This window comes from Bubalus kerabau, chromosome 2 (genome assembly GCF_029407905.1).
Source record: "Bubalus kerabau isolate K-KA32 ecotype Philippines breed swamp buffalo chromosome 2, PCC_UOA_SB_1v2, whole genome shotgun sequence".
NCBI classification, from domain to species: Eukaryota; Metazoa; Chordata; class Mammalia; order Artiodactyla; family Bovidae; genus Bubalus; species Bubalus kerabau.
Window position 1 is genome coordinate 16,329,422 of NC_073625.1, and position 19,948 is coordinate 16,349,369.

The 19,948-nt window shown below is 50.7% G+C and overlaps 1 protein-coding gene across 4 annotated transcripts; it reads left to right on the forward strand.

Annotated features, from left to right (window-relative positions):
* Window positions 1–332: 332 nt before the first annotated feature.
* Window positions 333–18,273, forward strand: RNF122 (ring finger protein 122). Of its 4 annotated transcripts, none has more exons than XM_055567121.1 (6): window positions 342–867; window positions 8,794–8,950; window positions 14,639–14,684; window positions 14,929–15,007; window positions 16,557–16,639; window positions 17,124–18,273. In XM_055567121.1, exons 1-6 carry the CDS (start codon window positions 843–845, stop codon window positions 17,169–17,171), a joined length of 438 nt encoding a protein of 145 aa, XP_055423096.1. In that variant the 5' UTR covers window positions 342–842; the 3' UTR covers window positions 17,172–18,273. The 4 variants fall into 4 exon arrangements, with proteins under 4 accessions (XP_055423097.1, XP_055423096.1, XP_055423095.1 ...); XM_055567120.1 differs by having other exon boundaries at window positions 348–867; window positions 14,929–14,970; window positions 16,560–16,639; XM_055567119.1 differs by having other exon boundaries at window positions 357–867; window positions 14,929–14,970.
* Window positions 18,274–19,948: the final 1,675 nt, after the last annotated feature.

A 19,948-nucleotide genomic window follows, 5' to 3' on the forward strand; every position in this document is an offset into this window, starting at 1 on the left:
TATGGTATGATATTTGTCTTTCCCACTTCACTTGGTAGGACAATCTCGAGCTGCAATGCTCCCTCTTTTAGAGCGAGAATCGTGAGAGCCCGCCACCTAAGACCACGTCCTTGCCCTCTGGACAGAAATGGGACCACTCCCTCGAATTGGCTTTCTCAAAGAGCCAGAGAAATGCTAAACAGTAACCGATCTGGTGGACGAAAACAAGGTGGCATTAATTGTTCACTTTCCTCCAGGTCCCGAGCGGAGGAGGCTGGCTCGGGGCTGCTCGGGCCAGCGCGCCGCCCGATCGCCTCTGGACTGAAGGTGAAGGGGAGGCGCCCAAGCCTCAGAGATGCTCCCCACACTCGGATGGGGTGGATCTGCAAGTAATGCCAGGGGCCGGAGGAAGGCTCCCATTGGCTGAGGGACGGTGACGGGAGGGGCACGGGGGCAGTATAAGGGAGGGGGTGTGCGTGCACCGTGTCAGTTTCGGAGTCTTGGGCGTCTCACCTCCGTGCGGCGGCGTCCAGGGCGCGCCTCTGCCTAGGGCTATTTCCTCTCCTCTGCCCACCCGGCGCCCCGCAGCACCCCCCAGCCCCCGGGCCCTTCCTGCCTTTCCTCCGCAGTCCTTAGAGCTGGGAGACTTTTCTTTCTCTTTTCTCTTCTCTCCCCTTTGTGGCTCCAAAAACCTATCGCGCCGAAGCTCCCGGCTCCGGAGGGAGTTCCACTTGCAGGGGAAGGGCGGCCGCCCGCGCAGCGCACCGGCCCCTCCTGCGACCCCACCGGCCGGCGCGCCCACCCCGCCTTCCCGCCCCGCACCTGCCTTCGTTCGCCTGAGGAAGCCAGCCGAGAGTTCATTGATGCACCCATTCCAGTGGTGTAACGGTGAGTCCAGGGCTTTGGAGGGGTGGGCGGAGCGGGGGCACAAGGGACATGGGGCTGGCTGGAGACGAGGATGGGGAGGGGGGGGCGCCAGGTTTCAGATCGGAGGGCTCCTTCTCCCTCTCGAGCCAAGTTTTTACTGCAATGGGACCGACGAGGAGGCGTCCTGGCGCTCAACTCTGCTCTGCACAGCGCGGAATTTGAAAGGCGGGGGGGTGGGGATCCAGGTTTCACTCCAGGGCCTAGAAGGATCTCTCGGGCGGGCGGGGGTCGTGGGAGCCGAGGGGTTCCCGGCCTCTGTGCGGCGGCTTCGCACTCGTACCCGCCTCCCTCCTCGCCTTTGTGCGCTCAAACTCTTGTTCTTTGTTGTGGTCGTCGGCGGAGAATTAAATCCGCGCTCGGGCTCGAATCTCCTAGAGGGAGCTCAAGTTCCTGGTCTGAAACTTTGCAGGCTATTTTAAATATGTATACAGTGCAGCGTGCAGGACGGGGCGTGGGGGCGGCTTCCCCTGCGCCTTTGTTGGCTTCGCACCGGCTGCTCGGGGGCTTTGTGCCCGGGGATGACGCCGGATTAATGAGCGTGCCTTTATTGGATTGATAAAGCCGTGTAGATCTCCTGGCGCCCGGCTACCCTTGAATGCAGGGCTTGCCTGGGCATCTGTGCTCACTGGCCCCAAGGCCAGACCACGGTACCAGCTCCTGTGCCTCGGTGGTGTCCGCCCCTCCAGACCCAGTCTCCCCTCCCTCCCCAGCCTGGTTGATGCTAAGTACTTAGGCTTTTTAGCAGTTTCCGTGACTACAGGTTGGGCTTGGGGCTGACTCCTTGTCCAGGCTACCTGAAGAGACGCCCTTCTAAGCGGGTCAGTTCAAAACTTTGGCTGCTAATACCCTCCAGTGACCCTGGGATCTTGACTGCCTTGTTCTAAAGCTTGGAGAGTTTCTGGAGAAAGGGGGGGAAGGGCGGGCAGGGGCCGGGGGCAGGGGCCGGGGGCAGGGAGAAAGAAGCAGCTGGCCTTATCTCTGAGTAGGGTAGGCTGGCTAGTTAGTGGGGGGGGAAGAAATCCATTCTTGAGAGGAGACTCTTGCCAGATCTCGCATTAATTATTTCAAGAGGCTTTTGTTTTAAGGCAGGGTTTGGGCAGCCTGTGTATGAGGGGCTCCCATCCCCCTCTTCCTCTAGCTGGTAGGATCTAATTTCCTGAAAATGAACCAAGCTGTGTGTGTGATCGGAGGCATAGCTGGAGTGGGGGTGGGGGTGGGGGTGGGGGTGGGGGTGGGGGAGGACAGTGAACCCCCGCATCTGGGAAAGATTCCCGTTGGCTGGGAAAGAGAAGCATTTCCCAGATCCCCTGGTCGTTCTTGGCCAGCCCTTCTCTTGACGTCACTCCAGCTCCCAGCCCGCGAGCTGGGGGATGAGACATTCTGATGTCAAGGCTTTCATAGGTCGGGGGAAACAATGGAACAGACTTCAGGAGAAGAACCGAGGTAGCTAGCTGTCAGTGAACACTAGCCCTGCTTCTGGGCCGCCCCCTTTCATAGGTTTTTAGACCCGCAGAGCACTTGCTGCTTCATCTTTCCACTTTTTAAAACATGTATTTATTTTTTGTTGATTTATAGTTGACTTGGGCTTCCCAGGTGACTCAATTGTAAAGAATCACCCTGCCAATGCAGGAGACATGTGTTTGATCCTGGATCAGGAAGATTCCCCTGGAGGAGGGCATGGCAACCCACGCCAGTATTCTTGCCTGGAGAGTTCCATGGACAGAGGAGCCTGGCGGGCTGCAGTCCATGGGGTCTCAAAAGAGTTGGACGCGGCTCAGCGACTAAACAACAGCACAGTTGACTTCCTATGTGGTGTTTCTTTTTACTTCTTAAAGTGATGGAGAAAGGACTGTTCTCCGACTCCAGGGAAGAAGCAATCCCTCCCCAAACACCTTTGTGATAAATATCTGGAGCCTGTCATTCCTGGGGTTAAAAATTCTTTCCTTATAAGTTTAGATAAAAAGCTACACCACTGTAAGCTTTTAGCCCAGTGTATTTTTTGTCTACTTCTTTGATCAGAATGCAAGCAAATGGACCATCTCCTCTTAGCCATGAAGCTCTTCTCACCCACACCTCTTTATCATAGAAAGTCCCAACTCGCTGACTCAATCCTGGAGCCCCAGGGAAAGCCTCTCGGCAAGATCAGATGATCAAAATAAACTGATACACTGCTGAGGCCGGAGTGCCTTCAGAGTGCGTACATGCAAACCCTCTGCGTTATCTATGGTCATTGCCATGCAAGGGAACCAAATGAGGTTCTTTGGAACCCTATGGATGCCAGGATACAGCAGTGGAAAGGTACATGGTGGAATTTCCCTGGTGATCCAGTGGTCAACAGTTTGACTTCCAATGCAGTGGGTGTGAGTTCAGTCCCTGGTCAAGGAACTGAGATCCCACTTGCCTCCCAGCCAAAAAACCAAAACATAAAAGCAATACTATAACAAATTCAGTAAAAACTTTTTTAAAAAATAAAATAGATACATGGAGAGTCAAGGCAGATGGAGGATTAGACTCTTACAGCATCAGCTGTTGATGAGACGGGGCTGGGGGAGATGTGCCTGGTGGGAAAGAAGCCTCTTTGGCATGGAGGACAGAGTTACCTGGAAGACGATCCCAAACACCATTTTCCAGAGTAGACAAAAAGTTGTTCCTGCCAGGCCAGTCCACCATGGTGTCTTCCTGGAAAAATCAATCTCCTTTGGCCCACAGAGATCAAATGTTTGAGCGGAGGGTGAAGAGGTGGTGAAAACTTTCTAATCCATGCCGGAGGCTAAGAAGCGGGGGTTTAGCAAAGTTTAGTAGCTAATTAATTTTTTCCCAGCTTTAACCCAAAAGTCTCTCTGGACAAGAACTACTTTTACTTTTTGTTTCCCTACAATGTCTAGATCAGTGTACAAGTCAAGCCAGCAAGCAGTACTTGTTGGTTGACTGGTCACCCGTCAGCTGAGGGCAGTTTCTGGGCAATTTTCCCAAACTTCAGTCTCCTTACTTTGAAGCGGGATCTTTTGCCAAGAGGACTAGGCCGCCTTGAGAAAAATCAGGAATTACTTATCTGTTAACCAGTTACTGAAAAAAAGCCAAACGTGAGGGTAAGTGAAGTCACTCAGTCGTGTCCTACTCTTTGCGACCCCCTGGACTGTAGCCTATCGGGCTCCTCTGTCCATGGGATTCTCCAGGCAAGAATACTGGAGTGGGTTGCCATTTCAGTCAAAGTACGAAAGTTTGCTATCCTCAGACCTAGGAGTGCTCAGGTTTGTTAGAACTCTCTGTCTCCGATCTCAGAATTGTATGTTGTTGTTCAGTCGCTCAGTCGTGTCCGACTCTTTGCAACCCCATGGACTGCAGCATGCCAGGCTTCCCTGTCCATCACTATCTCCCTGAGTTTGCTCCGATTCTTGTCCGTTAAGTCGATGATGCCATCCAACCATCTCATCAGTCACACATCTACTGTGTACCACACGCATCTACTATGTACCACACTTTCCACGATGGAAATCTTTGTGTCTGTCTTCTTCCCTAGACTGTAATATCATCTAGTCTTTCCTTCCTTTTTCCTTCAGTGTCTGTCATGGTACTTGTCATGTAATCAGTGTTTAATGCATGTTTGAGTTAAATGAAGCTGATTCTAGGAACTGTAGGGCAACCTAAGACAGTCAACTGAGAGTGCTGGAGCCAGAACATGTGATACAGGCTGCGAGCCCTGTAGAATTCGAGCTGGGGTCTGGGCAGGCGCGGTGAATATCACAAAGACCAGCCTTGGGGGACTTTGGGAAGGGAGAGAGAGTTTCAGGCAGAGAAAGCTGCATGAGCAAAAGTTTGGAGGCAGGTGAAGACAGGGTTGGGCAAGAAATAGAGAGGAGACTTGTTCACCTTGGGTGATACTGGGGGATACTGAGTTGGGGAGGGAGAGAGAGGACCCAGCGCATTCTTGTTTGGGAGCACTAGAAGCCTGAGTTTGGTAGATCATCGTAGAAAAACGGAGTGGGAGGATATGCCAGACATGTGGGCTAAATTAGAGGAGGGACTAGACATCAATTAATAGGGACTTGGAGTAGAACTGGGCTCCAAGTGTGTTTGGAATAGAGACTTGGCAGGAGAGTTGGCATACAGTCTGAAAGAGGTTTGGAGGGGGCTTGTTATATTGGTCACTAGATTGATCTCAGGGATGAAGAGGGTGGAGATGTGTGAGGTCAGAGATGACTCCGGTCTTTTGAGTCAAGTCTTCTGCGGAGTTGGGGTCGCAGCCTTAATTATGGTATAGCATTTCAAAGTATATTAATGGCTCCTAACCACAATGTCAGGAAAGCACAGGAACCCGTATTGAAGGCCTGAGTCCTCCTCCCCACTCTCCCCACCCGCCCACTCCTCCACGGCTTGTGAGATCTTAGTCCCCACCTCCTCACTCCCCTTACCTTCACCAGGGACTGAACCTGTGCCCTCAGCAGTGAAAGTGCAGAGTGCTAACCACTCAACTGCCAGGGAAGTCCCCGTAGGTCTCTGAAGCCAGGCCTTCTTAGCTGTTTGACTATAAGCGTTATTTAATGATTGAGTCTTTTTTTTCAAACCCTGTGGAGAGGGCGGGGAGAGTACATTTCGTGGTGATGTATTACAAAGGTTCAGTTGGTAGCATGAGATGTGTTTGGCTGGTAGCGTGCGTAAGGGCTTCCCGTGTGGCTCATCGGTAAAGAATCCGCCTGCCAGTGCAGGAAACTCGAGACATTCGATCCCTGAGTCGGGAAGATCCCTGGAGAAGGAAATGGCAACCCAGCATTCTTGCCTGGAGAATCCCATGGACAGAGGAGCCTGGCATGCTACAGTCCGTAGAGTTGCACAGAGTTGGAAACAACTGAGTGAATGAGTGCACACACACACACACGTATGGTGAAGTCTAGCCTTCCTGTCCCAACACTTTCTGAAATCCAAGACTCTGAGGCTTACCTTTCAGATTACTGATATTTTTGCCTGCTAGCAAGAAAAACCACTCACCTGATTTATGGTTAATTCCTTTTTCTTTTTTCCCCCTTATAACCATAATAGACAATTTTCTAACCTTCAGGACCAGTGGTCCCATGAAGTAGCTCCAGGATTGATTTTTCCAGCCACTTGACAGACAACATCTTTCATTCCTCCTCTTTCCTTGTCTTCTCTGCCACCAGCTTTATATTGAACTTCCCTCTTACCAGCTGTAACTTGGCTTCCACCATTCCAAATGCTTTGGAGAGATGTAACCCAAGAAAGGAAAATCTTGTCTTTATAGCAGATGTTCTCCTCTTTGTTTTTCTTCAGCCAGAACCTAATCATGTACCTTTGTTAGTGGTGGTGTCATTTAGTCTGTGTGACCCCATGGACTATAGCCCACCAGATGCCTCTGTCCATGGGATTTCCCAGGCAAGGATACTGGAGTGGGTTGCCATTTCCCTCTCTTCTCCAGGGGATCTTCCCCACCCAAGGATTGAACCCCCATCTCCTTCTTTGACAAGCGGATTCTTTACCGCTGAGCCACCAGGGAAGCCCAATCACATAGCTACCCCAACACCAAACCCTGGCAAAAGCAAGGTGATTGTCACCTTCAGATCAATCAGGATTTATTCCTGAGTCACGTGAGTGAAGCTTTTAGTGGCCACCTGTGCTTCCCACACTGAAGGGACCTTGTTAAAACATAGATTCTGATTCGCTTTGATGGAGGCTGGCTTGAGATTCTGTGTTCTGCAAGCTCTGGGGACGCCACTGCCATTAGCAGACTGCATGGTGAGGCTTTGAGTAGAAAAGGGGAGGGAGGCCAGGAAAAATGAGCAGCGGCTCCCCCTCCCCCACCCCCGCCACATTCTGGAACGCGGGCCCAGACTCAGAGTGAACAATTTCTATTCTGGTCTGGGTGCAGCCTGGCTTCTGGAGCAGGTGGCTTAATAATGACAAATGACCTTTGCAACTTCGCTTTGCAATTTACAAAGCATATTTCTTACACCATAGTCTTCGGTCGCCTCTGCACTTTGCTTGTTTTCCTGTGGCAAAGGGGAGCTTTTTAGCAAGGTAATTTCTCAAAGGTTGCGTAGCTAGGGAGAGGTGGGATTGGAGCCCAGATGGATGTTTCCTCACCTGAGGCTCTTCGTCTTGCTAGTGCACCCTAGGGGCTTCTACCAGACGGAAGTGAGTTTTCCATTTCCACCCACTGCCCGATTCCTTGATCCCCTAGAAGGAGGTGCAGGTTGAAGTACCATGTGTAGGATCCTGTTTCCTAGATTGATTAAATCATTTACCCAAGATCATGTCACTAGTGTTAGGACGAGGGTGTAAATGTAAGTCCCTGGAATGTAAATTGGTGTACCCAGTATGGAAAACTGTAGAGATTCCTTAAAAAACTCAAAGTAGAACTGCCACATAATCTAGCAGTCCCACTTCTGGGTATTTACCCCCCCAAAAAAACACGCATTCAAAAAGATAGTTGTACCCCAATGTCATAGCAGCACTGTTGACAGTAGCCAGGACATGGAAGCAACCTGAATGTTCAACATGTGAATGGATAAAGAAGATGTGGTTCACACACACACACACACACACACACACACACACACACATATATTCACACACGCACACAGACATGCACACACACAGACATGCACACACATATACATACATATACACACATACACACATATACACATACACATATACACACAGACATACACACATAAACACAGACATACACACATACACATACACACAGACATACACACAGAGAGACATGCACACACACAGACAGACATGTGCGTGCACACACACACACACACACACAGACATACACACATGCATGCACACACATACACACATATACACACAGACATACACACAGAGAGACATGCACACACATATACACATAGACACACACAGAGAGACATACATACACACACACATATACACATATACACACAGAGAGACATACACATACACACAGACATACACACACATACACATACACACACATATACACACAGACATACACAGACATGCACACACACATACACATACACAGAGACATACACACACACACACACATACACACACAGACATACACACATACACACACATATACACACAGACATACACACAGAGAGACATGCACACACACATACACATACACAGAGACACACACACACACATATACACACAGACATACACACACACACACATGCACACATGATATTGGGTTGGTCCAAAAGTTCATTTGGGTTTTTCCATACAATGTTTCAGGAAATACCCAAACAAACTCTTTGGCCAATCCAATATAATCATGGAAAACTACTCAGCCATAAAAACAGAAGAATGAAATAATGCTCTTTGCAGCAACCTGGATGGACCTAGAGATTATAATACTAAGTGAAGTGAGAAAGACAGAGAAAGACAGATACCATACACTATCACTTATATGTGGAATCTAAAATATGACACAGATGAACTTGTTTACAAAACAGAAACATACTCACAGATGCAGAAACATAGAAAACAAGCTTACAGTTCCCAAAGGAGAAAAAGAATGAGGGAGGGGTAAATTAGGAGTTTGGGATTAACAGATACCAACTACTGTGTATAAAGTAAATAGCAAGGACCTACTGCAAAGCACAGAGAACTGTATTCAATATTCTATAATAAGCCATCATGGAAAAGAATATGAACAAGAATACATATACGTATATGGATATCTGAATCACTTTGCTGAACATCCGCAGTGAACACAACATTGTAAATCAATTATGCTTCAATTAGAAAAAAGTAAGTCCCTGAGTAAGAGGCTTGCCATTTCTCGCTGCATCCTTGCTCATGCAGAGTGACATCAGCCTCGGTAGTAAATTTCCCACTAACATGACACTTGCCCTCTCCTGTTCTCTGCAGGGTGTTTCTGTGGCCTGGGACTGGTGAGCACCAACAAGTCCTGCTCAATGCCCCCCATCAGTTTCCAAGACCTTCCCCTCAACATCTACATGGTCATCTTCGGCACGGGCATCTTCGTCTTCATGCTGAGCCTCATCTTCTGCTGCTATTTTATCAGGTGGGTGGCTCGCTGTCTGACCTGGGGTCCCAGGGAGGGGGAGGTCCAGGAGGTGACGGCCATAGGTAGGGTGAACCGAGCGAGCCTCCTGTTGCAGAATCACCAGCCTCCAGCTGGGGCTCCTTGCTTTGAGGACAAGACTTAGCCTGCCATTTGCTGGCCCCCTGAGGCCTGCTGTTTCTATTTGCATCAGCCTATCAAGTTGTCCAGCGCATACAAGGTCAGCATGGATCAGCCTGCATCCCGCCTGCTGGCCAGTTCCTCTCATGTTGCCTAGAATGACCAAGTAATATCATCAGTGGTCCCTCGCCATCTCTCTCCACCCACTCACACCCTCTGGGTGGCCAGGGCTAAGGGAGTATCATTCCACCAATGGCATGACCCTCTGCCCTCCTGGGAAATCCTGTTATCATCCTTCCAGATGCTAATATTAGCAAGCTGGTGTCTGCAGAGCTGCCTGTTTGTACTGCCTCTTACGTTTGAGGGAATAAAAACTGAAAACCATCACTTCTTATCGCGTAGGGGTCCAGGGAAGGATTGGAGCTTAGCAGGGTGAGCCAAGCTCCAGGAACTGTTTTCTTTGCTTCTAGACAAGGGAATTGGTGGCTATCTTCTATCAAAAATGTAGGGCATGCCTGGTATTCAGGGTGGAAAATACAGTAGTGTTTCTGAACTAGGGCACCCTATGGGTATTAACAATTCCTCATTGTGTGGGTCTGTCCTGTGCATTGGGGAACATTGCACACCCCTGACCAGTAGAATGTCAAGGAGCCATTGTGATAAAACCAAGCCACACGCCCACACACAGACACACACACAAGCATATGATTACCCAACGCCTGGGTAGACGGACATCAGCTGGGGTGTCTAGTATCTGATCAGATCATCTAAACAGATTAAATTAAGATGAAGGCCAAAGGAGTTCCCATTCCGCACAGAGATATCCTGGTGGGTTTGAATGGCTCGCTTGGTGGGAGGCTGGAGGGTTAGCAGAAGCTTGTTTAGCAGACGCTTGTTCAGATTCCTCACGCCGAGGAGCCCCTTAAGAAGGGGAAGTGCCCTGGGGCCCTGCTCTCCTTTGCTTCTCATCCACTGCCTCAGCCCTTCTTCTTTTCTCCAGACTTTAAAAAGTCCCCGGGACTGGAATTTTCCACTTACAAGGCTTTTTGCAGAGAAGGTAGTGGTTTATTTTCCCCTCTTGTACCACTGAGTCTGAAATTTGCATCTCATTAGTAAAGTGAGGGTGTGGGTAGATTTCCGGTATCTCAACACCCGCTTCCACACCCGCCCGCCCCTTTCCCCCAGCTGAAGTTTTCTTCCTCAAACTTTTCGTCTTCCTGACCAACAACCACCTCGCTCTCCGCATATGAAGCAATGTATGCAACTCCCCGGAGACAGAAGGTGGAGGCATACCCAAGATTTATGTGCGATGCTGGCAGGAGGCTGTAAAAGCAGGCTGTGTCTGGCCCCTACACACACACACACGCATGCGTGCACATCCCTGCCAGGCTGCAGAGGTGGTCAAGAGAGGAAATTCTACAAAATCACTCTGAGCCAGTAGGTGGGAGACCCAGCTTCATTTCCCAGTTCTGCCACTAACAGGTGTGATTTTGGGGTTTAAGCTCCTCTTTGCCCAGGACTTCCTTGTGTGCCAGGCACCATGCTGACCACCTTGTGAAATGTTTATCTGCCTTAGTCCTCAGAACTGCCCTCCAGTTTCAGTATTAGTCTGCTTCGTAAATGAGGAAACTCATGCTCAGGCGGTTAAAGATGAAGTCCTGTATCCAGAAAAATGGTGAGATGGGCTTGTCTGATGACAGTTAGCGAGGGTCTTTCGGATTCCGGATGTTGGCCTTCCCAGATTCTTATTCCTTGAACGGGATCATCTGGGGCTCCCGTGGCCACCCGCAAGCAGCCAGACGAAGTGGTGCTGTAGAAGAACGGGCTGGGAGCTCGGTACGGCGGGTTTATTTTTTTTTTTTTTTGCTTGGCTGGAGTTGGTGACCACATGATACCAGAAGCTTTCCCCCCCGCCGTGGGGCTGCTTGGCACCACCTGTTTTCCTTCTGCAGTCATCTGCCCCTTCGCCACCCCGCCCTCTGTCCTGCAGCCCAAAACCGGTGTGACCCTGGCGTCTCATGGTTCCTCAGCCTTGCTGGTATGTGGCAGCCTGGGAGCGCTTATATATAGAAAGACACACAAGCACAGAAGCCACTTCCTCTGCCTGCGTCTCGGTTTCCTCCTCAGCCAAAATAGGCCTGTGACCCCCCGCTCCCGACCTGCTGAGCTCATCGGCCCAACTCCCCCGTCTTCCCTGACCCCCCGCCACCCCCCCGCCCCACCCCGCCGCTAGGAGCAGGAGCTGATCTCTGCCCTACACAGGATGGAAGGGGCCCCGTGAAATACAAATCGGGCAGGAAAGAAACAACTCTTTGCAGGACTTGCCCGCATTGTTTGTTGCAAAAGGGGAAAAGCCAGGAAGCGCCCACTGGCAGTGGCTTGAAATGGGCTCATTGAATTCAGGGTATTTTTAGCTGCTTTGCTCACCCCAGCAGCTGAGAAGGCCACCTGTCCCGAGTTGTTGGCACTCCATCCCTGCTGGGATGGCCCAGGATCTCTGCTTTTTTGTTCTCCTTTTCCTTGCAACCCTTTTGGCCCCGTTTCATCCCAACCTCTACCTTCCTAATATGGAAATCTACAGGCACAGTGAATCTAGAGCGTGACTCTGAAGCCTTCACTGTTCCAATTGATGGTCCTGGGCTCTCAGAGTCAGCTTCTGGAGAATCCTTGGGTAAGACCATTAAATGGAGCCAGCCAGACAGAAGGGCCCCCAGGCGTCCTATGACAGAGCAAGCAGAAAGGCACTGCGTGTACTGCCTAAGTGTAGCCATGCTACAGGCGAAGTAGGCGAGGCTCTGGAGATGTGACATCCCTTCTTTCTGAGCCAGGAAGCCGGAAGGCTTCTCGCCACTTCCTTATTTACTCTGTACATACCTGCTATAAGAGCAGCAGTCTCTCCCTCAGAAGGCAGCTCTGGGCAGCCTGGCAACGAGAGCACGTTTCTTCTTCCCCAGATGAACCCAGTGTCAGGCAGGTGGCCCTTGATCATTTAAGTGCATCCTTCGTTTTGAGTGCATCCTTCCCCACCCCTCATTTAGAAGTGGGGACACAGATGCAGGTGTGTATAGGAACGTGTGCAGGTAGGGGTGGAACAGTGGGAGCGCTGGTTAGACCCTCAGCCTGTCCCTCCAAGGACCAGAAACCCCACTCCGATGAGGGAGGAGTCGAGAGTCGAGGGGCAGACAGCGGCGGTGCTGCCGGGTGCCCAGCCCCAAGGCCGAGGGACACTGGCCCCACCCGTCCCCTGACCTCCTGTTAGGAGCCGTGGAGGTGGAGGCCGCCGGCTCTTATCTGCCCCCAGGCTGTGCACCAGGCTTTCTGCATCCTTTGCTCTGGTTCCAGCATCTCTGTGTTGCTCTTGGAGCATCTTACCTTGTGCATGCCCTTCAAATAAGGCTAGTGATTGAAGATTCTCTTCCTCTAACTCAGACCAGCTTTTTTTTTTTTCCATGCCAGCTATTACAGGCTTTGCAGGTCATATGATATCTGTCTGAACCACCCAGCCCTTCTGTACAGAAGCAGTCATAAAGTATAAGTGTGGCTGCGCTCCAGTAAAATTTTATGGCAAGCACTGAAAGTTGATTTTCATATAATTTCCACATGGCATGAAATATTCTTCCAATTCCTGCTTTCAGCCATTTATGAGAGTAAGCACAGTTCTGTAACCAACAAGGACCTACTATATAGCACACAAAACTCTGCTCAGTGTAACGTGGCAGCCTGGATGGGAGGGGAGTTTGGGGGAGAATGGGTCCGTGGATATGTATGGCTGAGTCCCTACACAGTCCACCTGAAACTATCACAATTGTTTGTTAATCTGCTATACCCCATGACAAAATAAAAAGTTTAGTTAAAAAAAAAGAATAAGTACAGAGCTTCCCTGGTGGCTCAGTGGTAAAGAACCCACCTGCCGTGGAGCAGACACGGGTTTGGTCCCTGAACCGGGAAGTTCCCACGTGCCGTGGAGCAGCTAAGCCCGTGCACCGCAACTTCTGAGCCTGTGCTCTAGAGCCTGAGAGCCGCAACTGCTAAGTCCACATGCTGAAGTTGCTGAAGCCCACGCACCCCAGAGCCCCTGCTCAACAGGAGAAGCCTGAGCATCAAAGCGAAGAGTAGCCCCCACGTTCCCGCAACTAGATAAAAGCCCTCGAGCAGCAACAGACCACAGCCAAAAATTAAATAAATAAAATTATATATATAGGAAAGTACAGTTCTTCACTTCTGGGCCTTATGAAACAAATGGTTAGCTGGCTTTGACCCTCAGGAAGCCATGATTGGCCACCCCGGTCATAACCTGGTGGTTCTCTGATGTCTTCTTCCAATAACACAAATCTTAGGTAGAAATGATTCCTGGGAGAGAAAACTCCATCTGATCCCCAGGTGCAGGAGACCATAGAGCTCCCTGCACGGTGCAGAAGGTTTCTCTCACTGAAAATAAAAGAGCAAAAAAGTTTTCAGTGTACCATCTCGGTCTCGGCCATTGGCACAGTAAGCCATTCAGAAAGTTGGTGGCTTGTTGATTGAAAGGGTGTTTCCCAAAACCCCATCCTATGCCCAGGAGCATGGTGTGTGCCACCTGATTGTGAGGCTGGCCACAGTTTGTGTTAAAGAGCTCAGGCTCTGTCATCAGGTCGACTTTGGTTAGAATCCAGGCTCTGCTGCCAGGCAGCTCTGAAGTTTGGGCAAGTTACTTAGCTTCTTTGGACTCCGTGTTCCTTGTCTGCCAAGAAGCACGTCTCTCCCTCTGGAAGGTGTTTGAAATTGATGAGCGCGGATATGGATCTATATCGGTAGAGATCGACGCCTAGGAAATCCCCCATCACAGTTATGCTCCTGCAATTAGTAACGGCATGTTCTGGTCATTGTGTTCTGGCCAGTGAGAGTCTGGCTGTATGCAGGCCACCAGCTTGAAACAAAAAGAGGAAAACAAAGAAGGGATTGCCTGTGTTGCCCTGGTGCTGTGAAGGGGGAAGCGTGTGCTCTGCCTCCAGAATACTTGTGTTCTCCGGGTGGAAAATTCCCCAGGCTCAACAGATGTTCTCCTGCTGCCCGGGCTTGGTGGAAATAGCCCTCTTAAGAGTGTCTACCTTCCGGGACTTCCCTGGAAGTTCAGTGGTTAGGGCTCCTTGCTTTCGCCACTGAAGGGGGCAGGTTCATCCCTGGTCAGGAACTAAGATCCCACAAACCACGTGGTATGACCAAAAAACAAAAACAAAACTAACTTTTGCACACTCAGCAAGCAGATGGTTGATCTGTCTAGTTGGGGAGCCCAAAGGAAGTGACCGTCCAGGAAGGAAGGTGAATGAACTTTTAGGGTGCTCTGCCAGAACCCCCACCCCCAGTTGAGGATAGGTGACAGTGAGTTTTGAGGCAGTTGAACCTGAGTCTGAGTCCTTACCCCACGCTGGTGACCTGCAGAGACTTCTATGCATATTCTGTGTCTACGGGACGCACCTCCCCACCCCCAGAAGGAAGTCCCAAGCCACCGGCCTGTCTCTCTTGCTCTGAATGGCTGTTTGTGCAAAGACATAATGACTTCTTCTCTCTCTTCTTTCTTGCTCCGCCCAGCAAACTCCGGAACCAGGCACAGAGCGAACGATATGGATATAAAGAGGTAAATAAAGTCCTCATTTTGTCCTAAGACCTCTCCCCGCTCCACCACTACTAGCCCAGCTAGAGATGGCCGGGGGAGGTGGAAGGAACAGGGCGGGGCAAGATGAAGCTGGCCTGTTCTCCCCTCGTGCCTAGGGAGAGTGGGGGTCTCCCTGGGGGGAGCTGGGGGCTCCCTTCCTCGGCTGATGCCACCTGGCTCCGGGTTTGGTTTCTTCTGACCCCAGGTCTCCCCTCTTTTTTCCCAGGTGGTGCTTAAAGGAGATGCCAAGAAGTTGCAGTTATATGGGGTGAGTGGCCTGGGGCAGCAGGCGGGGTGCCCAGCAGGTAAGGCAAACCTTCTCCAGGTCTGAAGACCTTTTTAGGAACCTTCTTAGTCCCTGCCTTCTGGTCTTCTTGGGCCAAATAGAAGACACATCCCAGGAGATGATCAATATGCAGGATCTGTTATGTCTGGGACTGGCGCTGGCAGAAAACGAAGGGGGTCTCCAAAGGGTTTGGGTACATGGTGACCTGTGACCCCAGGAAACCCGCTAGACATAATCTTATCAGGGAGGGCAGTATGACCACCCTGGGCCAGACTGTACTAACTTTCCCTGCTCGGTGTCCCCATCTGGGTCCGAAAGGGGTCCCCTCTGTGTGTGCTCTGTCCTGGCGACTGTGGGCCTGACAGGCGGGTCCAACCCTCTAGTTCTCCCCTGTTCCCCCTCCATCCTCCCCCCCACCCACCCATCACACCCACTTTCTGGGACCCCTCAATTCCTAACTCTGTTAGGACTAGACCATTACTTCTTCCTTTCCCACCTGTGCCTTTGGGGTCACCTAACTCATGTCCCAAGACTTCCGTCCATAACAACAGGCACCCGTGCAGAGAGCGCGTGTGTGGTTGTCCGGGTGTGGGAAGAATCACGGATCTCATCATGCACAAGACTAGCCTGGACATGACCTCATTTCGTCTGTCTCTTTGGGGTCCATAGTCACAATGTCCCTAAGTTCTGATGTTTCTTAAGCTGTCCTCCAGAAGAGGAAATGCAGCTGGGATTGAGGGGTTAATATACTAAGATGCAAGGCTGGCTTTAAAGAATGGAAACCATACACCAGAGCCCCATCCTTACCTCTAGTTATGGCTAAGTGCCCCCTGGTCGAAAGTCCTAGGCTAGAAAGACTATTAAAAAAAAGGATGAAATAATGCTATTTACAGTAACACTGGTGGACCTAGAGATTATCATGCTAAGTGAAGTCAGACAGAGAGAGATAAATACCATGTGATAACACTTACATGTGGAATGTAAAATATGACACAAATGAACTTATCTACGAAAGAAAAACAGACTCACAGACACAGAGGGCAGGTTTGTTGTTGCCAAGGGAAAGGGGGGGTAGAGAGGGGCGGATTGAGAGTTTGGGATTAGCAGATGCAAACTGTTATATGTAGGATGGGTAAACAATGAAGTCGTATTGTATAGCACCAGGAATATATATAGCATGTATATATATTATATACTGAATATATATAGCATATATTCAGTATGCTAAAATAAACCATAATGGAAAAGAACATGAAAACTAACATGTATAACTGAGTCACTCTGCTGCACAACAGAAATTGACACATTAATAACAATTAAATGCTTTTTATCTGTATTATCTGGCGTGGGAGCCACTAGCCACACTGTGGTTGTTGAGCACTTAAAATGTGGCTGCCGTGACCAAGGAACTAACCATTTAATTTCATCTACTTGGATCAGTCCGCCGTGGATCGTGGCTGCTGCGTGTCAGGGTTAGTCCTCTCTTGGGTGGAGATGGGGTGATGTGACTGAGGATTCAGGGGGAGGCTCCTCCCCGTCTCCTCTCACACGGCTCTCTCTTCCCACAGCAGACCTGTGCCGTCTGTCTGGAAGACTTCAGGGGCAAGGACGAGCTAGGTGTCCTCCCGTGCCAACACGCCTTTCACCGCAAGTAAGTGTCCGTCGTGGGGCTGTGTCCAGATGCCTTGGAGCGAAGAAAGCAGGGAGCATCTTCTAGAGGGGGGCTTCCCAGGCGACACAGTGGTAAAGAACCTGCCTGCCGAGGAGGAGACTCAGGCTCGATCCCTGGGTCGGGAAGTTCCCCTGGAGAAGGACATGGCAACCCACTCCAGTTTTCTTGCCTGGAGAATCCCATGGTTGGAGGACCCTGGCGGGTTACAGTTGGTGGGGTTGCAGAGTCGGACATGACTTGGAGACGGAACAATAACAGTCTTCTAGAGGCTCCAGTCCCTGTCCTTCCCACACACCCCTTGCTGATGCCCTGCATCCTGTCTGCACACCAGGCAAGCCAGAAGGGTTAGACCAGGGCAGGGATGGAGAGGTTCTTGTCTTGAGAAGCAGCGGGGCTCTATGAAGGGGCAGCCGGAGCACGCTGGTATCTTCTTAGGGAGTAACAGGTCAGCTTTTGCCCGCAGGTGTCTGGTGAAGTGGCTGGAGGTGCGCTGTGTCTGCCCCATGTGTAACAAGCCCATCGCTGGCCCCTCCGAGGCCTCCCAGAGCATCGGGATTCTATTGGATGAGCTGGTGTGAGCGCTGCCTCCGTACCAGGCTTGAAGGAGACCTCTAGCTTCGTGGGTGCCTGGTCCTTCCTCGCATCCACGGTGAACAAGACTGGTGGGTGGTGAGGGTCCCAGTCACCTGGAAGGGAGGGGATGCCGGGCTGGTCTTCCACTGTCAGGGTGAGACCAGACTCACCCCTGCCTCCTGAAGCCTTCCTCCCTGTTACCCCGTGCTGATGGCCTTGCCTTGCCGGGACTGGACTCTGCCTGCATTGTCCCTGCTCTGGGAACAGAAATCCACTCCTGTTTAGCCAAGAACTTGGAGCTCACCCTGCCTTGAGGGTTTCCCTGAGAAGGACGAGCTGCCCTGATCTCGAAGAAGGGGTGTGATGAGCTGTGCCCCGCCTGTGATCCCCCCCACCTCCTTGCCACCACTTCCCGAGGAAGGTTAGAAGGCAAGGGGGGAAAGACGGAGGAACCAGGTGCCTCCAGTGGAAGCCGAGGAGGCTCTGTAGGAAATCGGGAAGCGCGTGGACATGCAGAAGAAGAGTCAATGTTTACACGGGACCTGCAGAAACAAAGGCTGGCCGGCCGGCCTGCTGACTACAGTGGGGGGTCGGGGGGGCGGCTGGGGGGCAGCCGCAGCCCTCTCCTAGCATCTGAGGTGCTTAATCCATTCACTGTTCCTCGGTTGATCTCAGAGCTTCCTATTCCATGTTGGCGTTTGAGCGCCCCTCCTCACCCCTCCCAGAGGAAGGGCTTTTTCTACACCCAGGTGGATTCCCCAGGGTTTTTTTTTTTTTTTTTTTTTTTCTTTTTTCTTTTCTAAAGGAGCAAAAAAGGGCCTGGGGATGAGGGGCTGTCTGAAGGTTAAGGTCGCGACGGACACCCTCTTTTCCTTTGTAAATAGTATTTTTATACTTCATCCTCACCATCTCAGGCTTTATACATGGAATCCTCCAAATGGAAGGACTGGGGGCTTTCTCTGTTCCTTCCCCCAAGTGGGTGAGGGTGGGAAAAAGGTATGTATTTAAAGAAAATTAAATTTAATAACAAGTTTCTCTAACCTCCTGCCTGTGGTTGTGGCTTGTGTCTGTTGGCCTTTTGGTGCCAGCAGAGGGAACAGAATCCTCCAGCAGCGTCTTCCCACTTCCCCTGTTCCCAGAGCAGACACGCACACAGAGGTTCCTAATCCTTGCCAAGGAGAATTGGTATCAGGTTAGTATCTGTCTGGGCTTCCCAGGTGGCTCTGTGGTAAAGAATCTGCCTGCCGATGCAGGAGAGACAGGTTTGATCCCTGGGGCAGGAAGATCCCCTGGAGGAGGAAATGGCAATCCACTCCAGTATTCTTGCCTGGGAAACCCCATGGACAGAGGAGCCTGGCGGGTTACAGGCCATGGGGTCCCAAAGAGTTGAAAATGATTAAGCAACTGAACAAGCATGTAGCATCTATCTTTTTAGCATAGGTTAGGACTAACATCAATGTGCTTGAAAACCTAAGCCAGGCTCACTCAAGTGATCTCTAGAATTTTTTTTTTTTTTAAAGCCGGTGTATGGCACCAGAGCATTCCAGCTACCAAACTTGTCATTCACAGAATTGTCCTTGTAACTCACTGAACTCTTTAAAAAAAAAAAAAAAAGCCTCTATGGTACCATAAAGGCTTGATTTCTTTTGCTGCTAAGACTGGCTCAGACAGTAAAGCGTTTGCCTACAATGCGGGAGACCTGGGTTCGATCCCTGGGTCGGGAAGATCCTCTGGAGAAGGCAATGGCAACCCACTCCAGTACTCTTGCCTGGAAAATCCCCTGGACGGAAGAGCCTGGTAGGCTACAGTCCGTGGGGCCGTAGAGTCGGACACGACTGAGTAACCTCACCTTCACCTTAGCTGAGAATCACTGACCCATCCCAGCCTGCGCCACATCTAGAAATACTACGTTGTTAACTTTTTAACAAATTTTATTTATTTTTGGCTGTGCTGGGTCTTTGTTGCTGCATGTGGGCTTTCTCCAGCTGTGGCAAACTGGGGCCTGCTCTTCATTGTCGTGCGTGATTTTCATTAGTTGCCTGAGCCATGTGGGATCTTAATTCTCCAACCAGGGATGGAATGCAAGGCCTCGGCATTGGAAGGGTGGAGTTTTAACCACTGGACCTCTCCCTTGCCACTTTTTCATTCACACTCAGGGTAACGCCTCTACCCGCTGCTCATTGCTACCACACTCTACAGGGTTGGCTCTCTTCTTCATTGAGAGCATCACTTCCTCTAGTTCCACCCACTTGCTGTAGTACCGTGAATACAATGAATTTCCTGAGCAAAACAAGAGTCCTCCCCCTCACTCTTGCCTCAGCCTCCCATTGGACGCATCAAGAGAAGGAGGTGGGAAACAGGTGGTCTCGAGGTGGGGGGAGGAGGGGCGGTCTCGACCTCTCCCGCTCCTCTCTCCCCACCCCCGATTCATCTCAAGGAAAGCTCCTCAGGGTTGAAGTAAAACTGGAGTGCCAACACGGGAGTGTCTGTGTTGCCGATTTGCATAGCATTGTCCTGAAGTCAAAACAATGCTAGGAATGGTAAGGTATGCCCTTCATGGGTTCCATGCAGCTTGGTAGGATGGTGCTGCAGCAGAGATGGGAACGCAGGCTAGTTTTTAGCTGATCAGATGGGATGTGGTCAGTAGCTGATCACCAGCTAAAATAGTCACAGGTCCCAACTCCATAGTCATGTGTGGTCTTGTTAGTTCAGCAT

What these genes read in the sequence shown, in the direction of transcription:
- RNF122 (XM_055567119.1), top strand. Translation starts at nt 843, where the DNA reads ATGCACCCATTCCAGTGGTGTAACG. An exon ending in TTCTGCTGCTATTTTATCAG is followed by an intron (nt 8,951 to 14,638) that starts GTGGGTGGCTCG and finishes TGCTCCGCCCAG; the next exon opens with CAAACTCCGGAACCAGGCAC. An exon ending in AACGATATGGATATAAAGAG is followed by an intron (nt 14,685 to 14,928) that starts GTAAATAAAGTC and finishes CTTTTTTCCCAG; the next exon opens with GTGGTGCTTAAAGGAGATGC.